Source organism: Phyllobates terribilis, unplaced genomic scaffold (assembly GCF_046119375.1).
Source record: "Phyllobates terribilis strain yellow unplaced genomic scaffold, ASM4611937v1 Scaffold_7__3_contigs__length_470593459, whole genome shotgun sequence".
Taxonomy (NCBI): Eukaryota; Metazoa; Chordata; class Amphibia; order Anura; family Dendrobatidae; genus Phyllobates; species Phyllobates terribilis.
Genome location: NW_027362767.1, coordinates 186,945,777 through 186,971,742, shown reverse-complemented (window position 1 = coordinate 186,971,742; position 25,966 = coordinate 186,945,777). Strand labels below are relative to the sequence as shown.

The 25,966-nt window shown below is 50.2% G+C and overlaps 1 protein-coding gene across 1 annotated transcript in view; it reads right to left on the bottom strand.

Moving 5' to 3' along the window:
* LOC141154126 (ribose-phosphate pyrophosphokinase 1) overlaps nt 1-25,966 on the bottom strand; it is a 32,348-nt gene extending 6,382 nt beyond the window's left edge. The window contains exons 1-4 of the mRNA XM_073639600.1: nt 25,710-25,966; nt 14,504-14,687; nt 14,245-14,343; nt 4,116-4,240 (exon numbers count right to left, since the gene is read on the bottom strand). Of these exons, the coding sequence (XP_073495701.1) occupies nt 4,116-4,240; nt 14,245-14,343; nt 14,504-14,687; nt 25,710-25,831 (530 nt within the window). The 5' untranslated portion in view covers nt 25,832-25,966. The remainder of the gene's footprint in view (nt 1-4,115; nt 4,241-14,244; nt 14,344-14,503; nt 14,688-25,709) is intronic.

Here is a 25,966-nt window from a genome sequence, read left to right as displayed (position 1 = left end):
CAAACTACGGCCCGCGGGCCACATGCGGCCCGCTGAGTACTTTTATCCGGCCCGCCGGGCTGTGGGCGGAGGAGAGCGGTGTCAGCGCCCGCTCTCCCTCCGCTTTCTCAGAGCCCCGGCAGCCCGATACTTACCTCTCCCCGTGCCTCCGCAGATCTGCTGTCTTCCTGGTGCGCGTTCCCTGTGACGTCTCAGGTCAGAGGGTGCGGTGACGTCTTTACACCGCGTCCTCCCCTGAGCCGTCACAGGGAGCGCAGTGCGGGACGACGCTGCCGCGACACTGGAGTCCAGACCTGAGCAGCGGCAGCAGGCAAGGAGGGAGGTGAGTATTGGATTTTTTTTTTTTTTTTTTTTTTTAATGTATGGAGACATGGGACATAATATTAGGGGTGACATCCTGAATGGGGCATTATATGGGGGGGGGGGGGGGGGGAGGGGTGACATCCTGAATGGGGCATTATATGGGGGGGGGGGGGGGGAGGGGTGACATCCTGAATGGGGCATTATATGGGGGGTGGACATCCTGCATGTGGCATTATATGGGGGGGGGGTGACATCCTGAATGGGGCATTATATGGGGGGGGGGGGGGGGGGGGGGGGGGAGGGGTGACATCCTGAATGGGGCATTATATGGGGGGTGGACATCCTGCATGGGGCATTATATGGGGGGGGTGACATGCTGCATGGGGCATTATATGGGGGGGGGGTGACATGCTGCATGGGGCATTATATGGGGGGGGGGGTGACATGCTGCATGGGGCATTATAAAGACAGGGGTGTGATATCCTGCATGGATTATATGGGGGGGGGGGGGGGGGTGACATCCTGAATGGGGCATTATATGGGGGGGGGGGGGGGGGGGAGGGGTGACATCCTGAATGGGGCATTATATGGGGGGTGGACATCCTGCATGGGGCATTATATGGGGGGGGGTGACATGCTGCATGGGGCATTATAAAGACAGGGGTGTGATATCCTGCATGGATTATATGGGGGGGGGGTGACATCCTGAATGGGGCATTATATGGGGGGGGGGGGGGGGGGGGAGGGGTGACATCCTGAATGGGGCATTATATGGGGGGGGGGGAGGGGTGACATCCTGAATGGGGCATTATATGGGGGGTGGACATCCTGCATGGGGCATTATATGGGGGGGACGACATGCTGCATGGGGCATTATAAAGACAGGGGTGTGATATCCTGCATGGGGCATTATATGGGGGGGGGGGGGGTGACATCCTGAATGGGGCATTATATGGGGGGGGACGGGGACATCCTGAATGGGGCATTATATGGGGGGGGGGGACGGACATCCTGCATGGGGCATTATATGGGGGGGGGGGGGGGGGACATCCTGCATGGGGCATTATATGGGGGGGGGGGACATCCTGCATGGGGCATTATATGGGGGGGGGGGGACATCCTCCATGGGGCATTATATGGGGGGGGGGGGGGGGGGGACATCCTCCATGGGGCATTATATGGGGGGGGTGACATGCTCCATGGGGCATTATATGGGGGGGGGTGACATACTCCATTATATGGGGGGGGGGGGTGACATGCTCCATGGGGCATTATATGGGGGGGGGGTGACATGCTCCATGGGGCATTATATGGGGGGGGGTGACATGCTCCATTATATGGGGGGGGGCGACATGCTCCATTATATGGGGGGGGGCGACATGCTCCATGGGGCATTATATGGGGGGGGTGACATGCTCCATGGGGCATTATATGGGGGGGGTGACATGCTCCATGGGGCATTATATGGGGGGGGGGACATCCTGCATGGGGCATTATATGGGGGGGGGGGGGACATCCTCCATGGGGCATTATATGGGGGGGGTGACATCCTCCATGGGGCATTATATGGGGGGGGTGACATGCTCCATGGGGCATTATATGGGGGGGGGGTGACATACTCCATTATATGGGGGGGGGGTGACATGCTCCATGGGGCATTATATGGGGGGGGGGGTGACATGCTCCATTATATGGGGGGGGGCGACATGCTCCATGGGGCATTATATGGGGGGGGTGACATGCTCCATGGGGCATTATATGGGGGGGTGACATGCTCCATGGGGCATTATATGGGGGGGTGACATGCTCCATGGGGCATTATATGGGGGGGTGACATGCTCCATGGGGCATTATATGGGGGGGGTGACATGCTCCATGGGGCATTATATGGGGGGGGTGACATGCTCCATGGGGCATTATATGGGGGGGTGACATGCTCCATGGGGCATTATATGGGGGGGTGACATGCTCCATGGGGCATTATATGGGGGGGTGACATGCTCCATGGGGCATTATATGGGGGGGTGACATGCTCCACGGGGCATTATATGGGGGGGTGACATGCTCCACGGGGCATTATATGGGGGGGGTGACATGCTCCACGGGGCATTATATGGGGGGGGTGACATGCTCCACGGGGCATTATATGGGGGGGGTGACATGCTCCACGGGGCATTATATGGGGGGGGTGACATGTTCCACGGGGCATTATATGGGGGGGGTGACATGCTCCACGGGGCATTATATGGGGGGGTGACATGCTCCACGGGGCATTATATGGGGGGGGTGACATGCTCCATGGGGCATTATATGGGGGGGGTGACATGCTCCATGGGGCATTATATGGGGGGGGGGGGGGTGACATGCTGCATTATATGGGGGGGTGACATGCTGCATGGGGCATTATATGGGGGGGGGGGGTGACATGCTCCATGGGGCATTATATGGGGGGGGGGTGACATGCTCCATGGGGCATTATATGGGGGGGGGGTGACATGCTCCATGGGGCATTATATGGGGGGGGGGTGACATGCTCCATGGGGCATTATATGGGGGGGGGGGTGACATGCTCCATGGGGCATTATATGGGGGGGGGTGACATGCTCCATGGGGCATTATATGGGGGGGGGGGGTGACATGCTGCATGGGGCATTATATGGGGGGAGAAAGGGAAATCCTGCATAGGGCATTATAAGCGGTAAACAGCCTGCCTATTGAGGACCTATGCTGCCTATTGGGGACATTTACCTGCCTATTGGGGACCTATGCTGCCTATTGGGGACATTTACCTGCCTATTGGGGACCTATGCTGCCTATTGGGGATATTTACCTGCCTATTGGGGACATTTACCTGCCTATTGGGGACCTATGCTGCCTATTGGGGACATTTACCTGCCTATTGGGGACATTTACCTGCCTATTGGGGACCTATGCTGCCTATTGGGGACATTTACCTGCCTATTGGGGACCTATGCTGCCTATTGGGTACATTTACCTGCCTATTGAGGACCTATGCTACCTATTGGGGACCTTTACCTGCCTATTGGGGACATTTACCTGCCTATTGGGGACATTTACCTGCCTATTGGGGATATTTACCTGCCTATTGGGGACATTTACCTGCCTATTGGGGACATTTACCTGCCTATTGGGGACCTATGCTGCCTATTGGGGATATTTACCTGCCTATTGGGGACATTTACCTGCCTATTGGGGACCTATGCTGCCTATTTGGGACATTTACCTGCCTATTGGGGACCTATACTGCCTATTGGGGACCTATGCTGCCTATTGGGGACCTATGCTGCCTATTGGGGACATTTACCTGCCTATTGAGGACCTATGCTGCCTATTGGGTACAGTTACCTACCTATTGAAATACCGGTTGATTTAACTTTACTTGTTCTTCATTTTAAATATTGTATTTATTCCTGTATTGTTTTTTTTACTACAAAATAAGATATGTGCAGTGTGTATAGGAATTTGTTCATAGTTTTTTTAAAAAAAACTATATTCCGGCCCTCCAATGGTCTGAGGGACCGTGAACTGGCCCCCTGTTTAAAAAGTTTGAGGACCCCTGCCCTGGATCATCACACTGTGGCTTGATGGACTTACATCTGACACAAACCATTGATAATGGCGCCTCCGGGCCGGCGCCTCACCTCTTGGCACCCCCGGCAGCTGGTTTATCTGACAAACCACTGATAATGGCATCTAGGTGTAGGTACCTAGGACAGGCATCTCACCTCTTGGCACCCGGCAAACCACTGATAATGGCATCTAGGTGTAGGTATCTAGGACAGGCATCTCACCTCTTTGCACCCCCGGCGTCTGGCGATACTATGGTGCAGGTTTTCCATTCTGCTATGTTTTCCCGAATCCATTTCAAGACGGCAGGTTCAGCATATAAATTATCCACAGGAATATCAAAGAAACCCTGAAGAAGAAGCATTTACTTATCAACTAAGAAGGTGAGATCCACATCTATGTGAAACGTACGACCGGTGGAAATGCCACAGATGTTTGGGAGTGGAATCAGCCCGTCTGACCTGCGGCCGTAAAACACTGATCGGCTACGTAAAAACAACATTGTTCAGTAAGAGAATTCAGCATCCACATTTCTGCGTCATCAGTGAAGCATTTCGGGAAGCCGACACCATACAGGTACCAGACTGCGGCCACGTCGTCAGGACTTTACTGTGAACACCGCACCCCACATACCAAATCAGTAGCAGGTGAAGAATTGGTTTTATTTATTTTTTACGCCGTTCCTCGTGTGATATAACTGATTAGATTACTTTATTCTTCGGGTCGGTGCAATTACAGAGATACCAGATTTATATCGGGTTTTTATGACTGACAGCTGTCACACACTAAAAGACGCTTTTTTTTTTGCAAAATCTAGTTTTTGCATCGCCATATTTTGAGAGCTATAATTTTTCCATATTTCGGCCGACAGAGTCATGTGGGGGCTTGTTTTTTGCGGGACGAGTTGACATTTTTATTGGTACCATTTTTGGGTACCTGACATTTTTTGATCGCTTTCTATTCCGTTTTTTGGGAGACAGAATAAACAAAAACCAACAATTCAGGAATTGTTTTTTGAGGTTTTTTTTATGCCGTTCTGCGTGTGGTAAAAGTGATCAGGCAGCTTTATTCTTCGGGTCAGTACATTTACAGAGATACTACACTTACTGTATATTTTTTTATGTTTTGGCGCTTTTACACAATAAAACAATTTTATATAAAAAATATATTTTTTTACATCGCTTTATTCTGAGCGCTATAACTTTTTTATTTTTCGGCTGATGGGAGTTGTATGGCGGCTTTTTTTTTTGAGGAACAAGATGACGTTTTCAGCGGTAACATTTTCATTTCTATTTTGCTTTTTGATTACATTTTTTTCCACTTTTTGTTTGGCAATATGATGAAAAAGCATATTTTTGCTCCGTGTTTTATTTATTTTTATTACAGTGTGCACAGAAGGAGTTAATTAGTGACAGTTTTATAAATCGGGTTGTTTCGGAAGCGGCGATACCAAATATGTGTACTTTTTTGTTTTTGCATAAATATACAGATTTATTGGTTTAATATTTTATTTATTTATTTTTAGTTATTTTGTGATTTTTTTTTTTATTTTATTTTTTTTAACAGTTTGAAAACATTTTTTAGACTTTTTTTTACATTTTTACTTAGGCCTGTATGGGACATTAATTTTTATTTCTCTAATCACTGTTCTCATGCAATGCAATAGACATGTATTGCATTGCATGAGAGCTCTGCTGACAGTTTCACACTGAGCCTAGCAGGACACAGTACATGGCAGACCCGGAGGCGGTCATGTGACCTCCGGCTGCCATGATAACGCCAGGTCCTCTCAGACATCAGGGGGGCAGTCGGAGAGGTAAGTGGACAACCCACTCTCCTCTCACTATATTCTAAATGCCGCGATCGCTATAGATCGTGGCATCTAGAAGATAGAAAAGGGTTAACATCATTGGGACCTGATCTAATCAGGTCCCAAAGATGTCCCCCGTCAGAGCTGTCGCTCTGCACCGCACCCGTAGCGCTTGCAGGACCTTGGGGTCCTGAGCGCTGTGGGACCACAGACCGTTTATAAACGTCGGCGCTGCACAGAGCCCAGCAAGCGCTGACGTTTATGTACAGTGGGCGGTCGGGAAGCGGTTAATGTCGATGATTATGGCTAACAGCCAATGAAAACACCAAGGTTACTTACCGGTAGCCGGTTTTTCCTGAGCCCATGACAGCACACCTTGAGAGAGAGGATCCGCCCCACCAAGGACAGGAAACCGTCTGAAATAAAAGGGCGGTACCTCTCCCTCGCTTCAGTTGTTTACAGAGCATTGAGAGGACCTCCCTAAACAGGTTAGGCACATAACCAACACCACAATATACATATACACACCACCCCAAACAGTGCACACCAGGGTGTGAGAAACATAGAAAAAATAAAGGGGGGAAACTACGGGTGCTGTCATGGGCTCAGGAAAAACCGCCTACCGGTAAGTAACCTTGGTGTTTTCCCCTCCCCCATGACAGCACACCTTGAGAGAATTTTGGAGAATTTATGAGCACCCTAGGGAGGGACCACCGCCTGAAGTACCCTTCTCCCAAAGGTGAGATCAGAAGAGGATAGATCCAACCGATAGTGCTTAAAGAAGGTGGATGGTGTAGACCAAGTAGCAGCCCTACATATCTGCTCGATCGAGACGTCTGCTCTCTCTGCCCAGGAGGTTGCAACGGCTCTGGTGGAATGAGCCCTCACATTGTCCGGGGCTGGAACCCCTGTGGACGTATAGGCTAAGCAAATGGCCTCCCTGAGCCACCTAGAGATGGTACCCTTGGACACCCCGTGACCTTTCCTACACCCTTGAAAGGCCAGGAACAGAGAACCGTCTTTCCTCCACAGACTAGTCATGTGAATGTACTGTAGCAGGGACCTCCTAACATCTAGGCTATGGAACCTGACTTCCCCTGGGTTCTTGGGATTGCTGCAGAATGAGGGTAGCACAATCTCCTGACTACGGTGAAATCTAGATACCACCTTGGGAAGGTATGCTGGATCTGGCCGCAAGGTGACCCTATCCTCAAAGATTTGTGTGTAAGGAGGATTAACCGAAAGGGCCTGCAGATCACCCACCCTACGGGCTGACGTTAAGGCCACTAGGAGGATGGTCTTAAGGGTGAGAATTTTTGGAGAAACCTTGTGTAGAGGTTCAAATGGTTCACTAGTAAGAGCGTTCAAGACTAAGTTCAGGTCCCAAGGAGGAACACCCAAGGATCTAACCGGTCCTGCTCTGGCACAGGACTTGATAAACCTCGAGATCCACCTATTCCCAGCCAGATTACAATTGTAGAGTGCTCCCAAAGCTGAAACTTGAACCTTAAGGGTCCCTGTAGCTAGACCCAGGTCCCGCCCCTTTTGCAGAAATTCCAGGATCCCTCTGATCGGAGGTTTGCTCGATAGCGGGATATCTATAAACTCTAGGAATTTACCCCAAACCCTGCTATAAATCTTAGTTGTAATTGGTTTTCTGCTCCCCAATAAAGTAGAAACTAAGCCTGGTGAAAACCCCTTGCTACTCAATAGCGACCTCTCAAATTCCATGCCGAAAGATGGAACCCCCTGGCCTGGGCATGGAATACTGGTCCCTGCATGAGAAGGTCCGGCCTCTCTGGTAGAATCCAGGGATCTGACACCGACATTAGCCGAAGCAGAGAGAACCAAGGCCTCTTGGGCCAAAAAGGGGCTATCAAAATCACCCTGGCGCCTTCCTCCCGGATCTTCCTCACCACTACTGGAATCATCACTAATGGCGGAAAGGCATAGGCCTTCCTGAACCCCCAAGGAATCTGGAGGGCATCTACGGCATGGGGATTTTCTGCACCTTTCTGTTTGCCCTTGTGGCGAATAGGTCTATGTCTGGCTGCCCCCATAACTGGACAATCTGATGGAAGACCTCCGGGTTCAACCCCCACTCCCCCTGTCTTAGGGTATGGCGGCTTAGAAAATCTGCTTTCACGTTTTCGATCCCCTTTATGTGAAGGGCGCTGAGGGATAGGAGGTTTCGCTCTGCTAGACCAAGGATCCTGTCTGCCACCACCATCAGAGGGTGTGACCTTGTCCCTCCTTGGTGATTCACATAGGCTACTGCTGTCCGGTTGTCGGACCTGACCTGGACATGGTGATTTTGGATGTGAGGGAGGAAGGCCCTGAGGGATCTTTCTACGGCCCAAAGCTCCTTTAAGTTTGAGGATGCTCCCCCCTCGTGGTAAGCCCAGTGACCCTGTATTGCGAGTTCTGCCAGATGACCCCCCCATCCGGAACTGCTTGCGTCGGTCGTAATTACCCGATCTACTGGTCTGGACCATTGAACGCCTGCGGTTAGATTTCCCCTGACTGTCCACCACGAAAGGGAATCTACTACTTGTGGGGAGAGAGAGAGCCTGCCTTCTAAATGCCCGTTGCAGGACCTCTGTGCTGACAGGACCTCCCACTGAAGCAGCCTCATATGCCCCTGGGCCCACATTACTGCTGGGAGACAGGCCGTCATAGAACCCAGGAGGGACATTGCCTCTCTCAGAGACATCTCTGGAGCTTGAATGTCCTTCGAGACTAATGCAATCAACCTGCAGATTTTGTCCTCTGGGAGGAAGCAGGTTTGGCGACGAGAGTCTAGGATTAGACCCAGAAAGGTCTGAGTCCTGGAGGGGATTAGTCTTGATTTTTGGAAATTTACTAACCACCCCAGCTGATGCAACACTTCCGTGACCACTAGGAGCTGACTGGAGCAGTGGGCTTGTTTTCCCTATTATCAAGAAGTCGTCTAAATATGGCACGATCACTACATTCTTGATCCGTAGGAAGGCTGTCACTTCTGCTATTAGTTTCGTAAATATTCTCGGGGCAATGGAGAGGCCAAAGGGTAGGGCAGCAAACTGAAAATGCCTCAGCTTCCCCTGAATAAACAGGGCTACTCTCAGATACTTCTGATACTCCGGATGGATTGGGACGAGATAATATGCGTCCTTCAAGTCTATTACAGCCATAAAGCAGTTGCGATGTAAGAGCTTCACTGCCGAGCTTACTGACTCCATCTTGAAAGTCTGGTTTTCTACTACTTGGTTCAGACTCCTGAGGTTGATGATGGTCCTTAAGGACCCGTTTGTTTTTTTTTATCATGAATAGTGGGGAATAGAACCCCCTCCCTCTCTGTGTTGCTGGTACTTCGAGAAGGACCTGCTTTCCTACTAACTCTAACACTTCCGTTTCCAGGGCTAATTGTTCTTCCTGGACCTTTCGTAGGGGGGTAACCACAAAGGTCCGCCAGGGGGTCTGGCTGAACCGGATCTTCAGGCCCCCACTGATAATTTTCAGAATCCAGGGGTTTGCTGTTATCGCATCCCAAGCTGGAAGAAAGTGGGAAAGCCTTCCACCCACTTCCAGCCTGGCGTCATTGGGAGGATCTCTTCGAACTCGAGGATGGTCCTCCAAACATGTAGCCCGATTCTTTTTTGGACTTGGCTTCCCATTTCTTTTTGTCTCCCGGAGGACGACCCCGGTTAAATTTTCTCCTCCGAAAACTAAATCTTCTTGGTTCCCCCGAAAATCCCGGGAACCCTTTGGTTTTATCGCCTGCTTTTTCCAACAGGTCTAACTTTTGGCCAAACAGGAGTCTACCATCACATGGGTGGGAGCACAGTTTCTGTTTCGAAGGTAGGTCGTCTGGGCAACCTTTGAGCCACAAGGCCCGCCTGGCTGCGTTGGATAGTCCCGCTGCCCTAGCTGACAGTCTGACCGAGTCAGCTGAAGAGTCGGCCAGGAAGGCCGATGCTGTTTGTATTAGAGGTAGCTCTGCAAGTATTGCCTGTCTGGAGACCTTTTTATCTTTAAGCTGGTCTTCCAGCTGTTGGAGCCACACCATCAAGGACCTCGCCACACAGGTGCTAGCCACCGCTGGTTTTAGGCCACCTGCCGCCGCCTCCCACGTGTGGCGCAGGAAGGAGTCAGCTCTTTTATCCAGGGCATCTTTTAGGACGCCAGAGTCCTCCAAGGGCAGGGAAGATCTTTTCGATGACCTTGCCACAGTCCCGTCCACCTTGGGGATCTTATCCCAAGGTTCCGCATCCTTCTCTTCGAAGGGGTACCTTCTTTTGGAGAAGGAGGGTAAAGCCCCTGATCTCTCAGGTCTCCTCCACTCCCGGTCAATGAGGCCCTGAATCTTACTGTTAACCGGAAATGAGCGTCTCTTCTTCTCTCCCAAGCCCGCAAACATGATGTCCTCCCGGGATTTAGATGCTCTCTCTTCCTCCAGACCCATGGTTGATCTTACTGCCCTAACCAGTCTGTCTGTATTCTCAATGGGGAAGCAGGGTCTACCGCCCCCCGATGAGGAAGAGGACGATGAATCCCACTGCTCCTCGGACTGGGAGGAATCAGAGACAGGGGAAACCTTTCTACGGGGCCTTTTCTTCCCTCTAAGGAACCCTTTCAGGGACCCCTGAACTTCTGCATGTACTATGGACTTTAAATCTGCAGCAAAATCCCAGGAATTCTCAGCTATGGTTTTGGTCACACAGCCCTGGCAAAGTGGTTTCTGCCACTCTACTGAGAGAGAAGCTTGGCAAAGGGCACACATTCTATGCTTTTGCTTGGCACTACTCTTCTTAGGCTCCTAAAAAAAGGAAGCACATAAGAGACTTCCCGTTATTAACCAGTGACATTCACGAAGCTCACTCACCCTCGGAGGTCACAAACGGGTACCGTATTCGGAGGCTGTCGCGGAACCGATGATTCCATTCTGGATGGTCCCGAGGCACTCGAAGCCTTACTCCTGCGGCTGCCACTACGATTACTCGAGCGGCTGTCTGTATATGATGCATCCCTCTGCTTTTTCTGTTGCTGAGGTGGGGGGGTAAGCTGCTGCTGCTCCTGGCTATCTGGATCAGCCATGTCTCAGAAGCGCACCACGCTTCCAGGATAGCTCCCCCCCCTTAAATATAGGGCCATCCAGCCTCCTCCGGTCTGTGGGCCCTCCCCCCTTCCTCAGGCCGGAGCTCCGTTGAAAAAAAAAAAAAAATAAATAAAAAAACGGCCTGGGACGCTCCGATGGGCGCCGCCATCTTGGATCGGCGCCGCCTCCTGACGTCACCCAGCGCGCCGCTCCCAGCGTGCCCTGCGCCGTGACGTCAGGCGCGTCACACCCGGAAGCGTTCCACACTGCAGGGGGAGGACGGCGCCGCGGTCTCCGGGAGGACAGAGCCTGCCTCACCGCGTGCGCCCCGCTCGGCGCAGAGACCCCAGGGGAAGCTGCGGACGGCGCTTCTGGGATACTGAACCCGGTGCACAGGCCAGTGCCCGCTCTTCCACACCGGGACAGCCCCAGGTAAGTCTTCTTTCTTCCAGACAGGTTCCCCATCAAGGACAGGAAACCAACTGAAGCGAGGGAGAGGTACCGCCCTTTTATTTCAGACGGTTTCCTGTCCTTGGTGGGGCGGATCCTCTCTCTCAAGGTGTGCTGTCATGGGGGAGGGGAAAACACAAAATTCATTATCTCAGTAAATTAGAATACTTTATAACAGCTCGAAAAATGATTTTAAAATACGAAATGTCCTACTGAAATGTCTGTTCAGTAAATGCCCTCAATACTTGTTCGGGCTCCTTTTGCATCAATTACTGCATCAATGCGGCATGGAGGGATCAGCCTGTGGCATGGAGGGATCAGCCTGTGGCACTGCTGAGGGGTTATGGAAGCCCAGGTGGCTTTGATAGCCGCCTTCAGCTCGTCTGCATTGTTGGCTCTGGGGTCTCATCTTCCTCTTGACAATACCCCATAGATTCTCTATAATAGATTCTCTATGGGGTTAAGGTCAGGCGAGTTTGCTGACAATCAAGCACAGTGATACTGTTGTGTGTAAACCAGGTATTGGTACTTTTGGCCGTGTGGACAGGGGCCAAGTCCTGCTGGAGAACGACATTTCCATCTCCATAAAGCTTGTCGGCAGAGGGAAGCATGAAGAGCTGTAAAATGTCCTGGTAGACGGCTGCGCTGAGTTTGGTCTTGATAAAACACAGTGGACCTCCACCAGCAGATGACATGGCCCCCCAAACCATCACGGATTGTGGAAACTTCACACTAGACCTCCAGCAGCTTGGATTGTGGCCTCTCCACTCTTCCTCCAGACTCTGGGATCTTGTGGAGTGTGTCAATGACTGCCTTCTGGACATCTGTCAAGTCAGCAGTCTTCCCCATGATTATGGAGCCTACTGAAACAGACTAAGGGAACTTTTTAAACGCTTAGGAAGCCTTTGCAGGTGTTTTCTGTTAATTATTTTAATTTACTGAGATAATGACTTTTGTATTTTCATTGGCTGTAAGCCATAATCATCAACATTAACAGAATTAAACACGTGAAATAGATCACTCTGTGTGTAATGACTCTATATAATAGATCCCTCTGCGTGTAATGACTATATAATAGATCCCTCTGCGTGTAATGACTCTATATAATAGATCCCTCTGTGTGTAATGACTCTATATAATAGATCCCTCTGTGTGTAATGACTCTATATAATAGATCCCTCTGTGTGTAATGACTCTATATAATAGATCCCTCTGTGTGTAATGACTCTATATAATAGATCCCTCTGTGTGTAATGACTCTATATAATAGATCCCTCTGTGTGTAATGACTATATAATAGATCCCTCTGTGTGTAATGACTCTATATAATAGATCCCTCTGTGTGTAATGACTCTATATAATAGATCCCTCTGTGTGTAATGACTCTATATAACATAGGAGCTTCACTTTTTGTATTGAAGAACTGAAATAAATTAACTTTTTGACGATATTCTAATTTCGTGAGATGCACCTGTATGTCCTTCGGGTCAGTTTTCTAGTGAATCCATAATGGTCCGGGAACAGGTTCCATCCTGAGCTAGTGTTGGGAATAACTGGAATCCCTTTTGTAAATGTGATAGTTTTGCAGAAGTTTGTGTCCACAGATCGAAAGCATGAACTACCTTTACGATTTCAGAAATTGATGTGCTTAAGAGTTTACAAAGGAAAAACTCTTTCTTTTTAAACCATCTACACGCACACTTAGATTTTTTTTCTTTTACGATTCTGGCTGGTAAATAGTTGGCAGTAATGTTTGGGGCTGGCAGCTCTAAAAAGGTGCCAATGTGGTTAAGAAACAGAAATGCTCCAGAGGTTCACGCTCTAATATTATCAAGAATGATTGGGGCAGAAGAGTCAAGAAGGTGGGGCACAAATTCAGAGTTAAATTCTCAAGAAGCTATTGGGAGGCAAGAGCACGGTGGCTAAAGCCTCATGTAAAGGAGGAATTTAGCAGCGCTCTTTCTCCAACAGTACCTGGTGCCATGGGGGATGCAGAAGGGAGCGTGGCACGCAGAGGGGAGCGTGGCACGCAGAGGGGGCATGCTCAGCTCATCGGATATCTAGGAGCAAGTTGCAGGCAGGAAAGATGGTTAAGCTGCAGGACCCGAGAGTAGGTTAAGTTTGGGCACTCACTGTTTGGGCGAAGTGGACAAGCTAAGCCAATAGCTGGTTACTGTCACACCCAGTGATGTATTGTTTCCTGCTGTGACCATTAGTCTCCTCCTAAGAGTATAGCCTTTGTTGAGGTTGGATAATTGAGGATCGGCGGTCTTGTTTGTCCTACACTGTGGGGGTTGGGATGGTAATCTTGCATAAAGGTCCCGGTTTGTTTTGAAGATGAGGAGGGGTGAACAGCTTTTGGTTCTAAACTGGGCCATGACAATTTGACCACTGAAGTAACCTAGCCGCTCTCGTCCTAGCTCAATGGCCTTTTGTGTTGACCAAAGTTTATTCAATTTTGAAAATACTGTTTGTGATATTTTGGTTTATATCATGAAAAGCAGGATGTTGTCCATGAGTTCCCAACCTAGGAATCAGAAAATCTATTTCTTTGGCCAATGTAAGTACACCTTTGCTCCTTTATCCCAGAATCCTTATTATCCCTTGTGCTCAGTCCTAGCTGATCCCAGTGTTTGGTAACAGTGAGATCATCTTTCTATGAGGTTTGTGTAATCACATAGCGCTCGACAGTGAGATCAGGGTGAGAGTGGACTGTCAGCCATTACATGTCTCACACTGGTAACTCCCCCAGTCATTTACTATAATCTCTGGAAGCGGAGTCTCAGTGAGATCTATATCCGGCCCAGAGATCTTAACAGGCCATTTAGATTATAAGAAAAATATGGATTTCTCTAGAATAAAAAAAAAAATAAATAAATTGGAACACATATCAAGGTATCAAGTTATTCAGCCTCCTATGACCTAACATGACCATATAGAGGGCTCAAGAGGAATGATCCTACTACTAAATGACCCTAAATTGGAAAAAGGGCCTAAAAACAAATGAGTGAAATACCTGGATCTGGGATGCGTGAAGGTCCATGGTGATGATGTGGTCAGCGCCCGCCACAGACAACATATTGGCGACAAGCTTAGCAGAGATTGGGGCTCGTGACTGGAAATAATCAAGGGGCGAGAAGATTAGATGCTTGCACCATGGCGCAGCAGACAAAGCCACGTCACTTACTGAAGATACACGAACTACATGCAGGTATGGCATCACAGCTGTACTTGTGAAGATCTGGCCCTAACACTACAGCATGCAACGGCCTCACCTTATCCTTCTTATCCTGGCGTGCATATGGGAAGCAGGGGATGACGGCGGTGACACGACAGGCGGACGCGATCTTGCAGGCGTTTATCATGATCAGAAGTTCCATTAAGTTGTCATTTATCTCCCCACAGCCGCTCTGGACAATATAGACATCCTCTCCTCGTACGCTCTCTCCAATCTCAACACTGCAAAGAAGTGGATCAATGCATTAGTGCAGAAAGCACCATCTGGTCTTTATTACTTCATGTCGAATAATCACAACATGCCGCCACTGAAAGGCCAGATGGCTAGGGTGCATGGCCACATGGTATCCCGCCAGCCAAGACAACTGCACTGTCATATATCATTGTAAAGTCATTGTGTCCATATGGTAGTCCGCCAGCCATGACAAACTAGAGTCACAAATTGTAAAGTCATTCTGTGCACAATAGTGTCGACAAAGTAGAATATACTGCTGTCTGAAGAACCTACAGGGCACGCAACAGATTAGCTAAAGCTGATAAGGAGTTAAGGCTTGCAAGGGATGTCAAAAGGAATAAGAAAGGATTTTAAGGGTATGTCAAAAGTAAAAGAAAAGTCAAAGATGCTTTAGTAAAGTGATAAGAAATTATACTGAGAAGACCGTACTTTTAAATTTCTATTTTGCTTCTGTAAATGTAACATCAACTGATGTTCTACTATTGAAGGATCCACACTATCTATAGACAGATAGTGAGGGAATACTTAGCCAACATAGTAACATAGGTTGAATAAAGACCTAGGTCCATCAAGTCAAGTCTCCAGATCCAGATGAATTACATCCTAGGGTACTGAAGGAGATAATCTTGGAGAACATGAGAAGTCCCAGAAGACTGGAGAAGAGCAAATGTTGTCCCTATCTTCAAAAAGGGGAAGAAGGTGTATCTAGGGAACTATAGGCCGGTGAGCCTTACTTCTATACCAAGAAAGATCTTTGAACAAATTATTAAAACAAGATGTATGTATGTATGTAAGTACCTGGATAAGAATGAAGTGATTAACCAGAGTCAGCATGGGTTACATGTTACAAGTTACAATTGCCGCATCTAAAAGTACCAAGGCTCCTCTTATCAAGCCATGTACCACTCTTTTTGGGGGGGGGACATATGTGCTATGCACCAGTTGATCTTTAATGGATCTACAGTACAGACCAAAAGTTTGGACACACCTTCTCATTTAAAGATTTTTCACTATTTTCATGACTATGAAAATTGTACATTCACACTGAAGGCATCAAAACTATGAATTATCACATGTGGAATTATATACTTAACAAAAAAGTGTGAAACAACTGAAAATATGTCTTATATTCTAGGTTCTTCAAAGTAGCCACGTTTTGCTTTGATGACTGCTTTGCACACTCTTGATGAGCTTCAAGAGGTAGTCACCGGAAATGGTTTTCACTTCACAGGTTTAATAAGGAAAAGGTGTACAATTTTCATAGTCATGAAAATACAGAAAAATCTTTAAATGAGGTGTGTCCAAACTTTTGGTCTGTACCTCTTCTGAATGTGATGGCAGGTGTAGCGGGAAGGAATTCACAAATCTCAGCGTCCGGTGAGGATATCCCAATACCTTCTGAATATCTCTCTAATCTCGATGGAACGGTCATCAAAATTTCCAATCACCCTCAGAAGAGGGTGCCCATTTTGATCAACCCGTGGTCTTAACAATCCAATCCATTGGATGATGCTGGGTTCTTAAAAGCATCGCTAATAGTGATGAGCAAGCACTAAAATGCTCAATAATCAATCCGAGCAACAAGCCCAATGAAAGTCCATGTTAAACTCAAGCATTTTTCGGTGGCCCTCCCTGGAGGTCTGCAGAGGGCCTAAAAATTGCCCAAATCAATGGGAACAGCATGGGGAAGACCCCTGGAAGCATCTCTGACTCCCAGGTCACTGCTGTCAACAACGTAGTCAGAGGTATTACGCCACTTTTACGGACTCACAATAAAACATACAAAAACAAAACCAAAATGGATTTTCCTGGGAAATATGTTAAGGAACATCCTTTCCAGGGTAATGACTTGTATATAAGGCAAAATAACCAAAAACAAAAATACTCAACACACCTTGGATTATGTTCACATGTAGCGTTTTTGATGTCGTTTTGCACTTTTGCATTGCTTTTAATTGGGGAAAAAAATCATTCACCAGTAAATGTAATTGTAACATTTTACTACCTTATCTGGCCATGTGGTGTGTGAGACCCGAGCAGACACATCCTGTTTCATTTATGTTTCATTCACAAAGCCTATTTTTACAAGGCGTCAGGCCAGCAGTCGTTCCTCACTATTGTTAGAGGGCCATCAGTGGGCTATGCTTTGTTGTTCCGATTATTAAAGGAGTGGGTCTCCTATACTGTTAATGCGCATGCAGTGACTGCAAAGGCTGCCAAAAATTAGGACACACTCCAATACCCCTTTGAAGAGATGTCGAGAAGGGCCTCATTAAAAAAAATTGTCACCATTGTTAAGGAGTGGGTCTCCTATACTGGTTATGCCCATGCACTAGGTGCATGGGCTGAAAAACATTTACCCCTGGGGGGGGGGTATACATGAACATACTGTATAATATACAGAATGCAAGAGATAGGCCGCAAAAAGATTTCCTACAGGCATAAACACCCTTAAAAATGATGTAGGTTTTGCATTATGTCCAACCTGGTGATATTATGGTGGGTGGGGGAGGAAGACAGCAGAAAATAGACAAAATCAGGAAGTGTATACCCATGTCTGGGTGTGAAGAGGTGCATGTGAAAAGACCCCCAAAAGAAACATTGGATTTGACTTTGTTTCGCTGCTATTATCTGGTGGTGTTGAGAAGTCTGGCCCAATTCAGCATTATTCATTTTGATAAGTCAGCCTGTCAGCTTTTTCAGTTGACAGGCGGATGCGCCCATCAGTTATAATTCCACCAGCGGCACTAAAAACCAGCTCTGATAAAACGCTGGCGGCAGGGCAGGCCAGGACCTCCAAGGCATAGAGAGCCAGTTCATGCCATGTGTCCAGCTTGGATACCCAGTAGTTATAAGGCATAGAGTAATCACGGAGGATGTTGGTACGGCCGGCAAGGTAATCCTTCAGCATCTTCCAAAACTTTTCCCTCCTTGTGAGAGTACGCCGCGCATCAGGGCCTGAGAAAACGGTCCCACACCTTTGACAGTGTTCCCCTGCCTCTGCTTCATCCTATTTGTGTCTCCCTCGCCAGTACTCCCTGGTTGTCCAAGGAACTGTGACCTCTGCCGCCACCGCATTCAGATGGGAATTTTTAAAATAATTCTGCAACAAGGGCCTACTGGTACTGCAACATTTTATTAGACCTCTCCGCCATGGGAAGGCGACACAAAGTTCTCCTTGTAGCGTGGGCCTAGAAGTGTGACCAACCAGTAATTACGGTTGTCCAAAATGCGTACAAAGCGAGGGTCACGTGAAAATGCAGTGGAACAATAAACTCAGCGGTGTGTACCAGACTGCCAACAGCCAAGACTTCCCTGTCCTGACCAAGTGGATGGCTGTCCCTGCTCTCATCCTCCTCCTCATTCTCCCTCTCCGCAGGCTATCCACGCTAAACTGACAGTATGAATGTTGCGTGGGTAGTACCTTTTGTAGCCCAGCAAACCAGCTCCTGTTCCTCCTCCTCCTATCACCCACTCCGCGTTGAGATGAGGATGGGTTGTGTGGCATCGCACTGCATAGTTCCTTGCTCCATCTCATCATGCCTCTTTAATTGTGAGCATTGAGCATTTCAGTAGACGGGAGAAGCGCTATGGTGGCGCTAATTATGGCGTCATCGCCGCTCACCATCTTGGTGGAGTCCTCAAAGTTTTGGAGGACGGCACAGATGTCTGACATCCATGCTCATTCATCAGCTCTTATGTGTGGAGCCTGACCAGAATACCGATGGGTGTGTTGAAGCTGGTACTGAACAACTGCCCTCTGCTCCTCACAAGTCCTTCCCAACATATGCAAGGTTGAGTTCCAATGCGTGGTGACATCGCACACCAGTCGGTGAGCTGGAAGCTGCAAACACTGTTGAAGCATGGCGAAGGCGGTGGAAGCTGTATGTGACTTTCTGAAATGGGCAGACATATGGCGTACTTTGACAGCCAGCTCAGTCAAATCCGGGTAGGTTGTGAAAAATCACTTAACCACCAAGTTGAGTACATGGGCCAGGCATGGTATGTTTGCGAGCTTGCCTAGCTTCAGAGAAGCTACCAGGTTCCGGCCATTGTCAAACACGACCATGCCTGGCTGTAGGTTCAGATCTGCCTGGCTGTTACAGCTGTCAACAACTGTTCAGCGGTGTGCGGTTTATCACCTAAGCACATTAGCTTCAGCACAGCCTGTTGCTGCTTGGCTGACTCACTGGTTCCAGCTTCCGACTGATGTGGTCATTTCGGAGATGGAGGCTGAAGAGAAGGTTCAGGAGCTGTAGAATGTGAGGGAGACCCTGGTTGACCCAGGGCTCGCAATCCTTGGCGTCGGGGGGACTTGTTCCGTCCCAGCTTTCACTATATTAATCCAGTGTGCTGTCTGCGAGATGTACCGTCCATGGCCACAAGCACTTGCCAATGTGTCCGTGGTTAGGTGGATCCTTCCAAGTAACTGCACTGTTGAGGGCATGTGTAATGTTCTGTGACACGCGTGTAGCGTCGGCGTCCCTGCCTCCTGCTAGGCAGGGACGCTGTTCCCCTCACCTCTCTGCTCCGTGCCCGGCGGCTTCCTCCCGCTCTGCCTGCAGCGCCCGCTCTCCCCCGGTCACTGTGCTTAGGGCGCGCTCGCTCCCCCTCTCTTAAAGGGGCCACGCGCGTCGCCCTAAGGAGTCCCCGGCCAATGGCCGGAGGATCTCTCCATATATAAGGCACCTCCTCCAAAATGGAGGTGCCCGAGCAATGTTGTTGCACTGTTCACTACTCTGCTTCAGCCCTCAGGTCCCGTTGCCAGTTACCTGCCAGTTTGCTGCCTGATTCCTGCCTGTCATCCGCTTTCCTGCTTGCTAGCCTGAGGTCCGACGGTCTGCCTTCCGACACCTGTCAGTCTGTCTATGGACCAGCTTGCCCGCTCACCTGGGAGCGCTCACCTGCTACCTGCCTGATAGCCTACCTGGAGGCTCCGCCGTCACGTGCTGTGACCACCTGCCAGTCCAGAGACTCTTGCCCGCTCACCTGGGAGCGCTCATCTGCTACCTGCCTGTTAGCCTACCTGGAGGCTCCGCCGTCACATGCTGTGACCACCTGCTTATCCTGAGACTCTCGCCTGCTCACCTGGGAGCACTCATCTGCCATCTGCTTGCTAGCCTACCTGGAGGCTCAGCCGTCACAGGTCGTACCTGCCCGTTTACCCAGAGACTGCCCCGGTCACTTGCCGTGTCCTCCTGCCTGTTTACCCAGAGACTGCCCCGGTCACTTGCCGTGACCTCCAGCCTGTTTACCCAGAGACTGCCCCGGTCACTTGCCGTGACCTCCTGCCCGTTTACCCAGAGACTGCCCCGGTCACTTGCCGTGACCTCCTGCCCGTTTACCCAGAGACTGCCCCGGTCACTTGCTGTGACCTCCTGCCCGTTTACCCAGAGACTGTCCCGGTCACTTGCTGTGACCTCCTGCCCGTTTACCCAGAGACTGTCCCGGTCACTTGCTGTGACCTCCTGCCCGTTTACCCAGAGACTGTCCCGGTCACTTGCTGTGATCTCCTGCCCGTTTACCCAGAGACTGTCCCGGTCACCTGCTGTGACCGCCTGCCTGCCTTCCCTGGTCGCCACCCGCTTCCTTACAAGGACTGCCCCCTTGTATAAGTTGCTCAGAGGTTCCGCCTCCCAGACCGTTACAACGCGCTTGTGTAAGGCTGGCACGACACCGCGAGAAATAGTTGCGGCTGGGGACCGAGTACCGAGGGACGGCCCATGCCATGAGGTTGCGGAAAGATTCCACGAGCCTGAAAGGCAACATTTCAAGTGCAAGCAGTCTAGAAATGTGGCAGTTAACCACCGTGGGTGGTTGGTTGCGTATTTGCGCTTGCATTCAAAGAATTGGGGTAGGGACAACTGAACGCTGCGCTGGAACAGCTGTAACATGGATGTTGTGGCTGATGGTGGTGGTTGCGAGTGTGCAAAGACCGGTGTAGGGCGGGAAGAATCTCCACCTGTGCAATGCAGGGGATTGGCGTGCACGCACAACAGTGGAACAGGCAGTAGTGTCTCCCGCAGGCACTGATTGTGAACCCAGGCGTTCAGCACACCTAGTTGGGTGCTTTGCTGTCATGTGCCTGAGCATGCTGGTGGTGGTAAGGCTGGTATTTTTGCTGACCTTGCTGATGCTGGAATGGCAGATGTTGGAAATGGCCTTTTTGGGGCTATCTGGACAGTCTTTAAAAAAGAGCCAGACTCTGGAACACCTAACAGTTGGACTGGCACCTTTCCTCGTGTTGGTGTTCCGGGCAACAGTTTCCCGCATTGTCTGTAGCCACCCCACTGTTTGTTCCTCCCTTTTGTGGTTCTACGCCTCCCTCGCCCCCTGTGCTGCTGTCGTCACTATGCATGCCATCTTGCCAGGTTAAGTCACTGACTTCATCGTCCACCACGTCTTCCATGTACACACCCTGGGCCTCCTCCTCCTGACTTGCTGGCAATTGTTTCTCATCATCATTATCATCCACCTCTTGCAACAGTAATTGCACTTTCCCACCATTTCCTCAGTGTGACCGTGGCTGCTCAAATATTTGGGCATTGCTACATGCGATCTCCTCTTGCCCCGTTTGAAGCAGGCCGGGTGAGAAATAAATGGAAAAATGAACAGCTCTTCGGAGTGTCCAAGTGTGGGATCAGTTATCTCCAGGCACTCTGCATGGTGGGAGGAAGGAGTAATCAGGGTGAGGAATATGTGGTCCAGACTCACGGCTACTGAGATTGGACCATGTGGAAGACAGGGTGGTGGTGGTGGTGGCAAACTGACTGGAAGAATTATCTGCTATCCAACCAACAATCTTTTCACACTGCTCTGGCTTAAAGAGTGGTCTACCCTACACTACCCTGTCTTCCCACCAGCCCAGGATCAGGTTGGCATAGGTGGGGGCACAAGCGCTCCTCATGGCTGTGCCCCTGAGCTGGAGGAAAAACTTACCATCAAATATAAAAGTAGTTGTGTTTTTTTCCACCAGCTCAGGGGCAAGGCCATGGGGAGCGCTTGTGCCCCCACCTATGCCAACTTTTTCCTGGGCTGGTGGGAAGACAGGGTAGTGTTTGGAGATGAAGAGATGTCATGGTGGAGACCCAAGATATTATTCTGGGGGAGTTACATTGTTGATGTCCTTGTACTGTTAGTGGGGGACTCCATCTTGATTTGTTAAAAAAATGAACATCAATAAGATCTGTCTAAAATTTACATCAGAAATGAATCCTGTGTCCATTAATTTCTTGGATATAAATATTGAAGGATGGGTGTGGTCGCTTGCAAGATCTTTCGAAAGCTGACAGCAACAACTTGCTCAGGTGGGACAGTCATCATTTTTCCTTCAGGAGGGTGATCCCTAAGTGACAATATTTGAGAGAAAGAAGAAACTTTTCTTCCTCACATCTATTCCATACACAATTGAGAAATAGGTTTCTGGAAAGGTGTTATCCCGAAGAGATACTTAGCGATACTTTGAAGAATGCAGCATTATCCAATGGATCGGATTGTTAAGACCACGGGTTGAACAACATGGGCACCCCTTCTGAGGGTGATTGGAAATTTTGATGACTGTTCCATCGGGATTAGAGAGATATTCAGAAAGTATTGGGATATCCTCACCGCGGACGCTGAGATTTGTGAATTCCTTCCCGCTACACCTGCCATCACATTCAGAAGAGGTAGATCCATTAAAGATCAACTGGTACATAGCACATATGTCCCCCCAAAAAGAGTGGTACATGGCTTGATAAGAGGAGCCTTGGTACTTTTAGATGAACAATTGTAACTTTTACAAATTCATCAAGGTAGGGGACCATTTTGGGAGTGCAAAGACTGGCATAACATATAAAATAGACATTTGGCTAATTGTAAAACAGTGGGCGCTGTGTATTTGTTCCAATGTTCTTGTCCATTGAATTACATTGGCAAGACAAAAAGGGAATTTAGAATAGGAGACCACATTGGGGACATTAAACATGCCATCGATGCGCCAATTTCAAGACACCTGAGAGAAAAACATCTGGGCGACCGGAATTCTTTTTTCATTTTGCGTTATAGAGGTAGTGACACCTTCAATTAGGAAAGGTAATTGGGATAGAAAAATGTTACAAAAACAATTGAAATGGATATATCGATTTAACTCCTCTGAACGAGCAGCTGCATTTTGGATGTTACAGCTAGACATCCCTTTGCGTCAAAATGTCCTGATGTGACGGTGCAGCCTGACCTTCTATATTCCCCTAATGGGTATTCTATTCTGGAAGAATATCCCGATTGTGGGGTTTTGTATCTCTTCTTAATACATCTGCTTTGACCACTTTCTCTGCACTTGTGCATTCATGCATAACCTGTATATTTTAATATCTATTTTGATGTCTGTTACTTCTGCTAAGAGCGGTGTAGCAGTGATAACGATCTTTTGTTATGCAGATTAAGCCCCGTGTGCATACTGTGAAGTTGCTGGAACGCAGCGTGACATGCACTAACTTCCGGTCGCACCGACTTCCAGTCACGTGCTTCCGGTTAACTAAGGGTATGTGCAGACTATCCTGAGCCAGCTGCGGCCCTGAGGCTGCGGAGAAGCCGCCTCCGGCTTCAGCTCATTATGCAAATGAGCACATGTCGACTTTCCTATAGAGGTTAGGTCTATGGGGAAAGCCCGCATGCGGAGCCGCAGGAGAAACTGACATGCGGCGACCTGGAAAGATGAGCCGCATGTCAGTTTCCGCGGGTGTGCCGCAGACGCATAGTAGACATGGGATTTGTATCAATCGCATCCACTATGCTGTAACACCTGGCCGCTGCGGATGCAAGTGCGCTGCTTCCAATCCGCAGCGAATACTGATCGTGTGCAAAAAAAAGGAGCATGGACCGCACCTCCAAAAATCATACATGTGATCTAATGCCTCTCGGGAAAAATATATATAACTGAACATGAGGTTCTTAGTTTAACATTCTGATCAGACTGTATGAAGCCCCCTGCCACGTCACAGCAAACCTCGTAGTGGGTCCTAACATTTCCTGCCTGAACGGGAGCGGAGCTGTGCGCCAACCACCACCACGGCGACAATGCACCAGCAGGGCGGGCGGCCTGGTGCCTCACAGCACCCATGCTGCAAGACAGAGTCTGGGAGGAGTGCTGGTCCATGCTCCTTTTTTTTTGCATTGCATATTCTTTCCCCTTTCTTGGACCAGCACTCCTCCCATTTGGCACAGGTGATTTTAATTCGCAGGAGACTGCAGACAGGGTCTAGTCTATTTTTGCTCTCACTTGAGAGCCTGAGGAAGGTGAGCTACAATGTGCCTTTCTTGTGGTGTTGGTGCAGTGTGTCGGCCATTGTTGCTGTGGTTTTGTGCTTGTGGGGCGGCGTGGCCTGGAGTCACGGGGACTCGGTCTTGCAGCATGGGTGCTATACCATTTTTATTTATATTTGTCTTATTGACTGCGTTTTATTCCACTTTTTGTTTAGCAATATGATAATTTATCGTTTATTTTTTTTACCGTATTAACAAAAGGGGTTAACTAGTGGGAAAGTTCTGTAGGTCAGGTCATTCCGGACGCGGCGATACCAAATGTGTGTACCTTTATTGTGCTTTTTTATTTCATAATATTAATTTATGGAGAATATATATATATATATATATATATATATATATATATATATATACACACACACACACACACACACACACATCTAGCTCTTTTTTTTTTTTTTTACATAGTCTCACTATGGGACTTTCACTTTCTGCAGTTTGATCGCAGCTATAAGGGAGGGATCTGGATGACGGGGCAGCGCTTCTCCCTCCATCCCCCAGAGGTGAGGGCGCCCCCTGGGCCGGATGACGGGGCAGCGCTTCTCCCTCCATCCCCCAGAGGTGAGGGCGCCCCCTGGGCCGGATGACGGGGCAGCGCTTCTCCCTCCATCCCCCAGAGGTGAGGGCGCCCCCTGGGCCGGATGACGGGGCAGCGCTTCTCCCTCCATCCCCCAGAGGTGAGGGCGCCCCCTGGGCCGGATGACGGGGCAGCGCTTCTCCCTCCATCCCCCAGAGGTGAGGGCGCCCCCTGGGCCGGATGACGGGGCAGCGCTTCTCCCTCCATCCCCCAGAGGTGAGGGCGCCCCCTGGGCCGGATGACGGGGCAGCGCTTCTCCCTCCATCCCCCAGAGGTGAGGGCGCCCCCTGGGCCGGATGACGGGGCAGCGCTTCTCCCTCCATCCCCCAGAGGTGAGGGCGCCCCCTGGGCCGGATGACGGGGCAGCGCTTCTCCCTCCATCCCCCAGAGGTGAGGGCGCCCCCTGGGCCGGATGACGGGGCAGCGCTTCTCCTTCCATCCCCCAGAGGTGAGGGCGCCCCCTGGGCCGGATGACGGGGCAGCGCTTCTCCCTCCATCCCCCAGAGGTGAGGGCGCCCCCTGGGCCGGATGACGGGGCAGCGCTTCTCCCTCCATCCCCCAGAGGTGAGGGCGCCCCCTGGGCCGGATGACGGGGCAGCGCTTCTCCCTCCATCCCCCAGAGGTGAGGGCGCCCCCTGGGCCGGATGACGGGGCAGCGCTTCTCCCTCCATCCCCCAGAGGTGAGGGCGCCCCCTGGGCCGGATGACGGGGCAGCGCTTCTCCCTCCATCCCCCAGAGGTGAGGGCGCCCCCTGGGCCGGATGACGGGGCAGCGCTTCTCCCTCCATCCCCCAGAGGTGAGGGCGCCCCCTGGGCCGGATGACGGGGCAGCGCCTCTCCCTCCATCCCCCAGAGGTGAGGGCGCCCCCTGTGCCGGATGCCGCTATGTCCGCCCCCCCGTCTCCGTTCGTTCTGGTGATGTGATCCGCACGTGTCAGGCTGGGTCTCCGCTATCCGCAGCGGTGCATGCCGGGACTGGGAGTCTCCTCGGCCGCTTCCACGCTTAGGCGCAGCACAATGAAACTACAAGTCCCATGAAGCCGTGCGCCGCAGCCCATGCTGTGTGCGGTCTCCCGGGCAGCACTGACCGCCGACACCGTGCAGGCCCCGGCAGCGCTCGGCCATCTTACCACGTCTCCTGGTTGCTGAACTTCTTGGTGACCACCCGGCCCAGCTCCAGCCCCAGGCGGTCCGCGATCTTCTGGGACAAGTCCTGGTGGGAGCTCCCGCTGAAGATCTTGATGTTCGGCATGATGTGAGCGCGGCCCCTCGGGGAGATGCGTCACCGCAGCGAGGGGAGGCGGGACCACGGCCTGTTGCTTAACGATAACGACTACCTAGCTCTGTGCCCCGCCCACTCATACAGGCAACCAATCAGAGCCTAGTT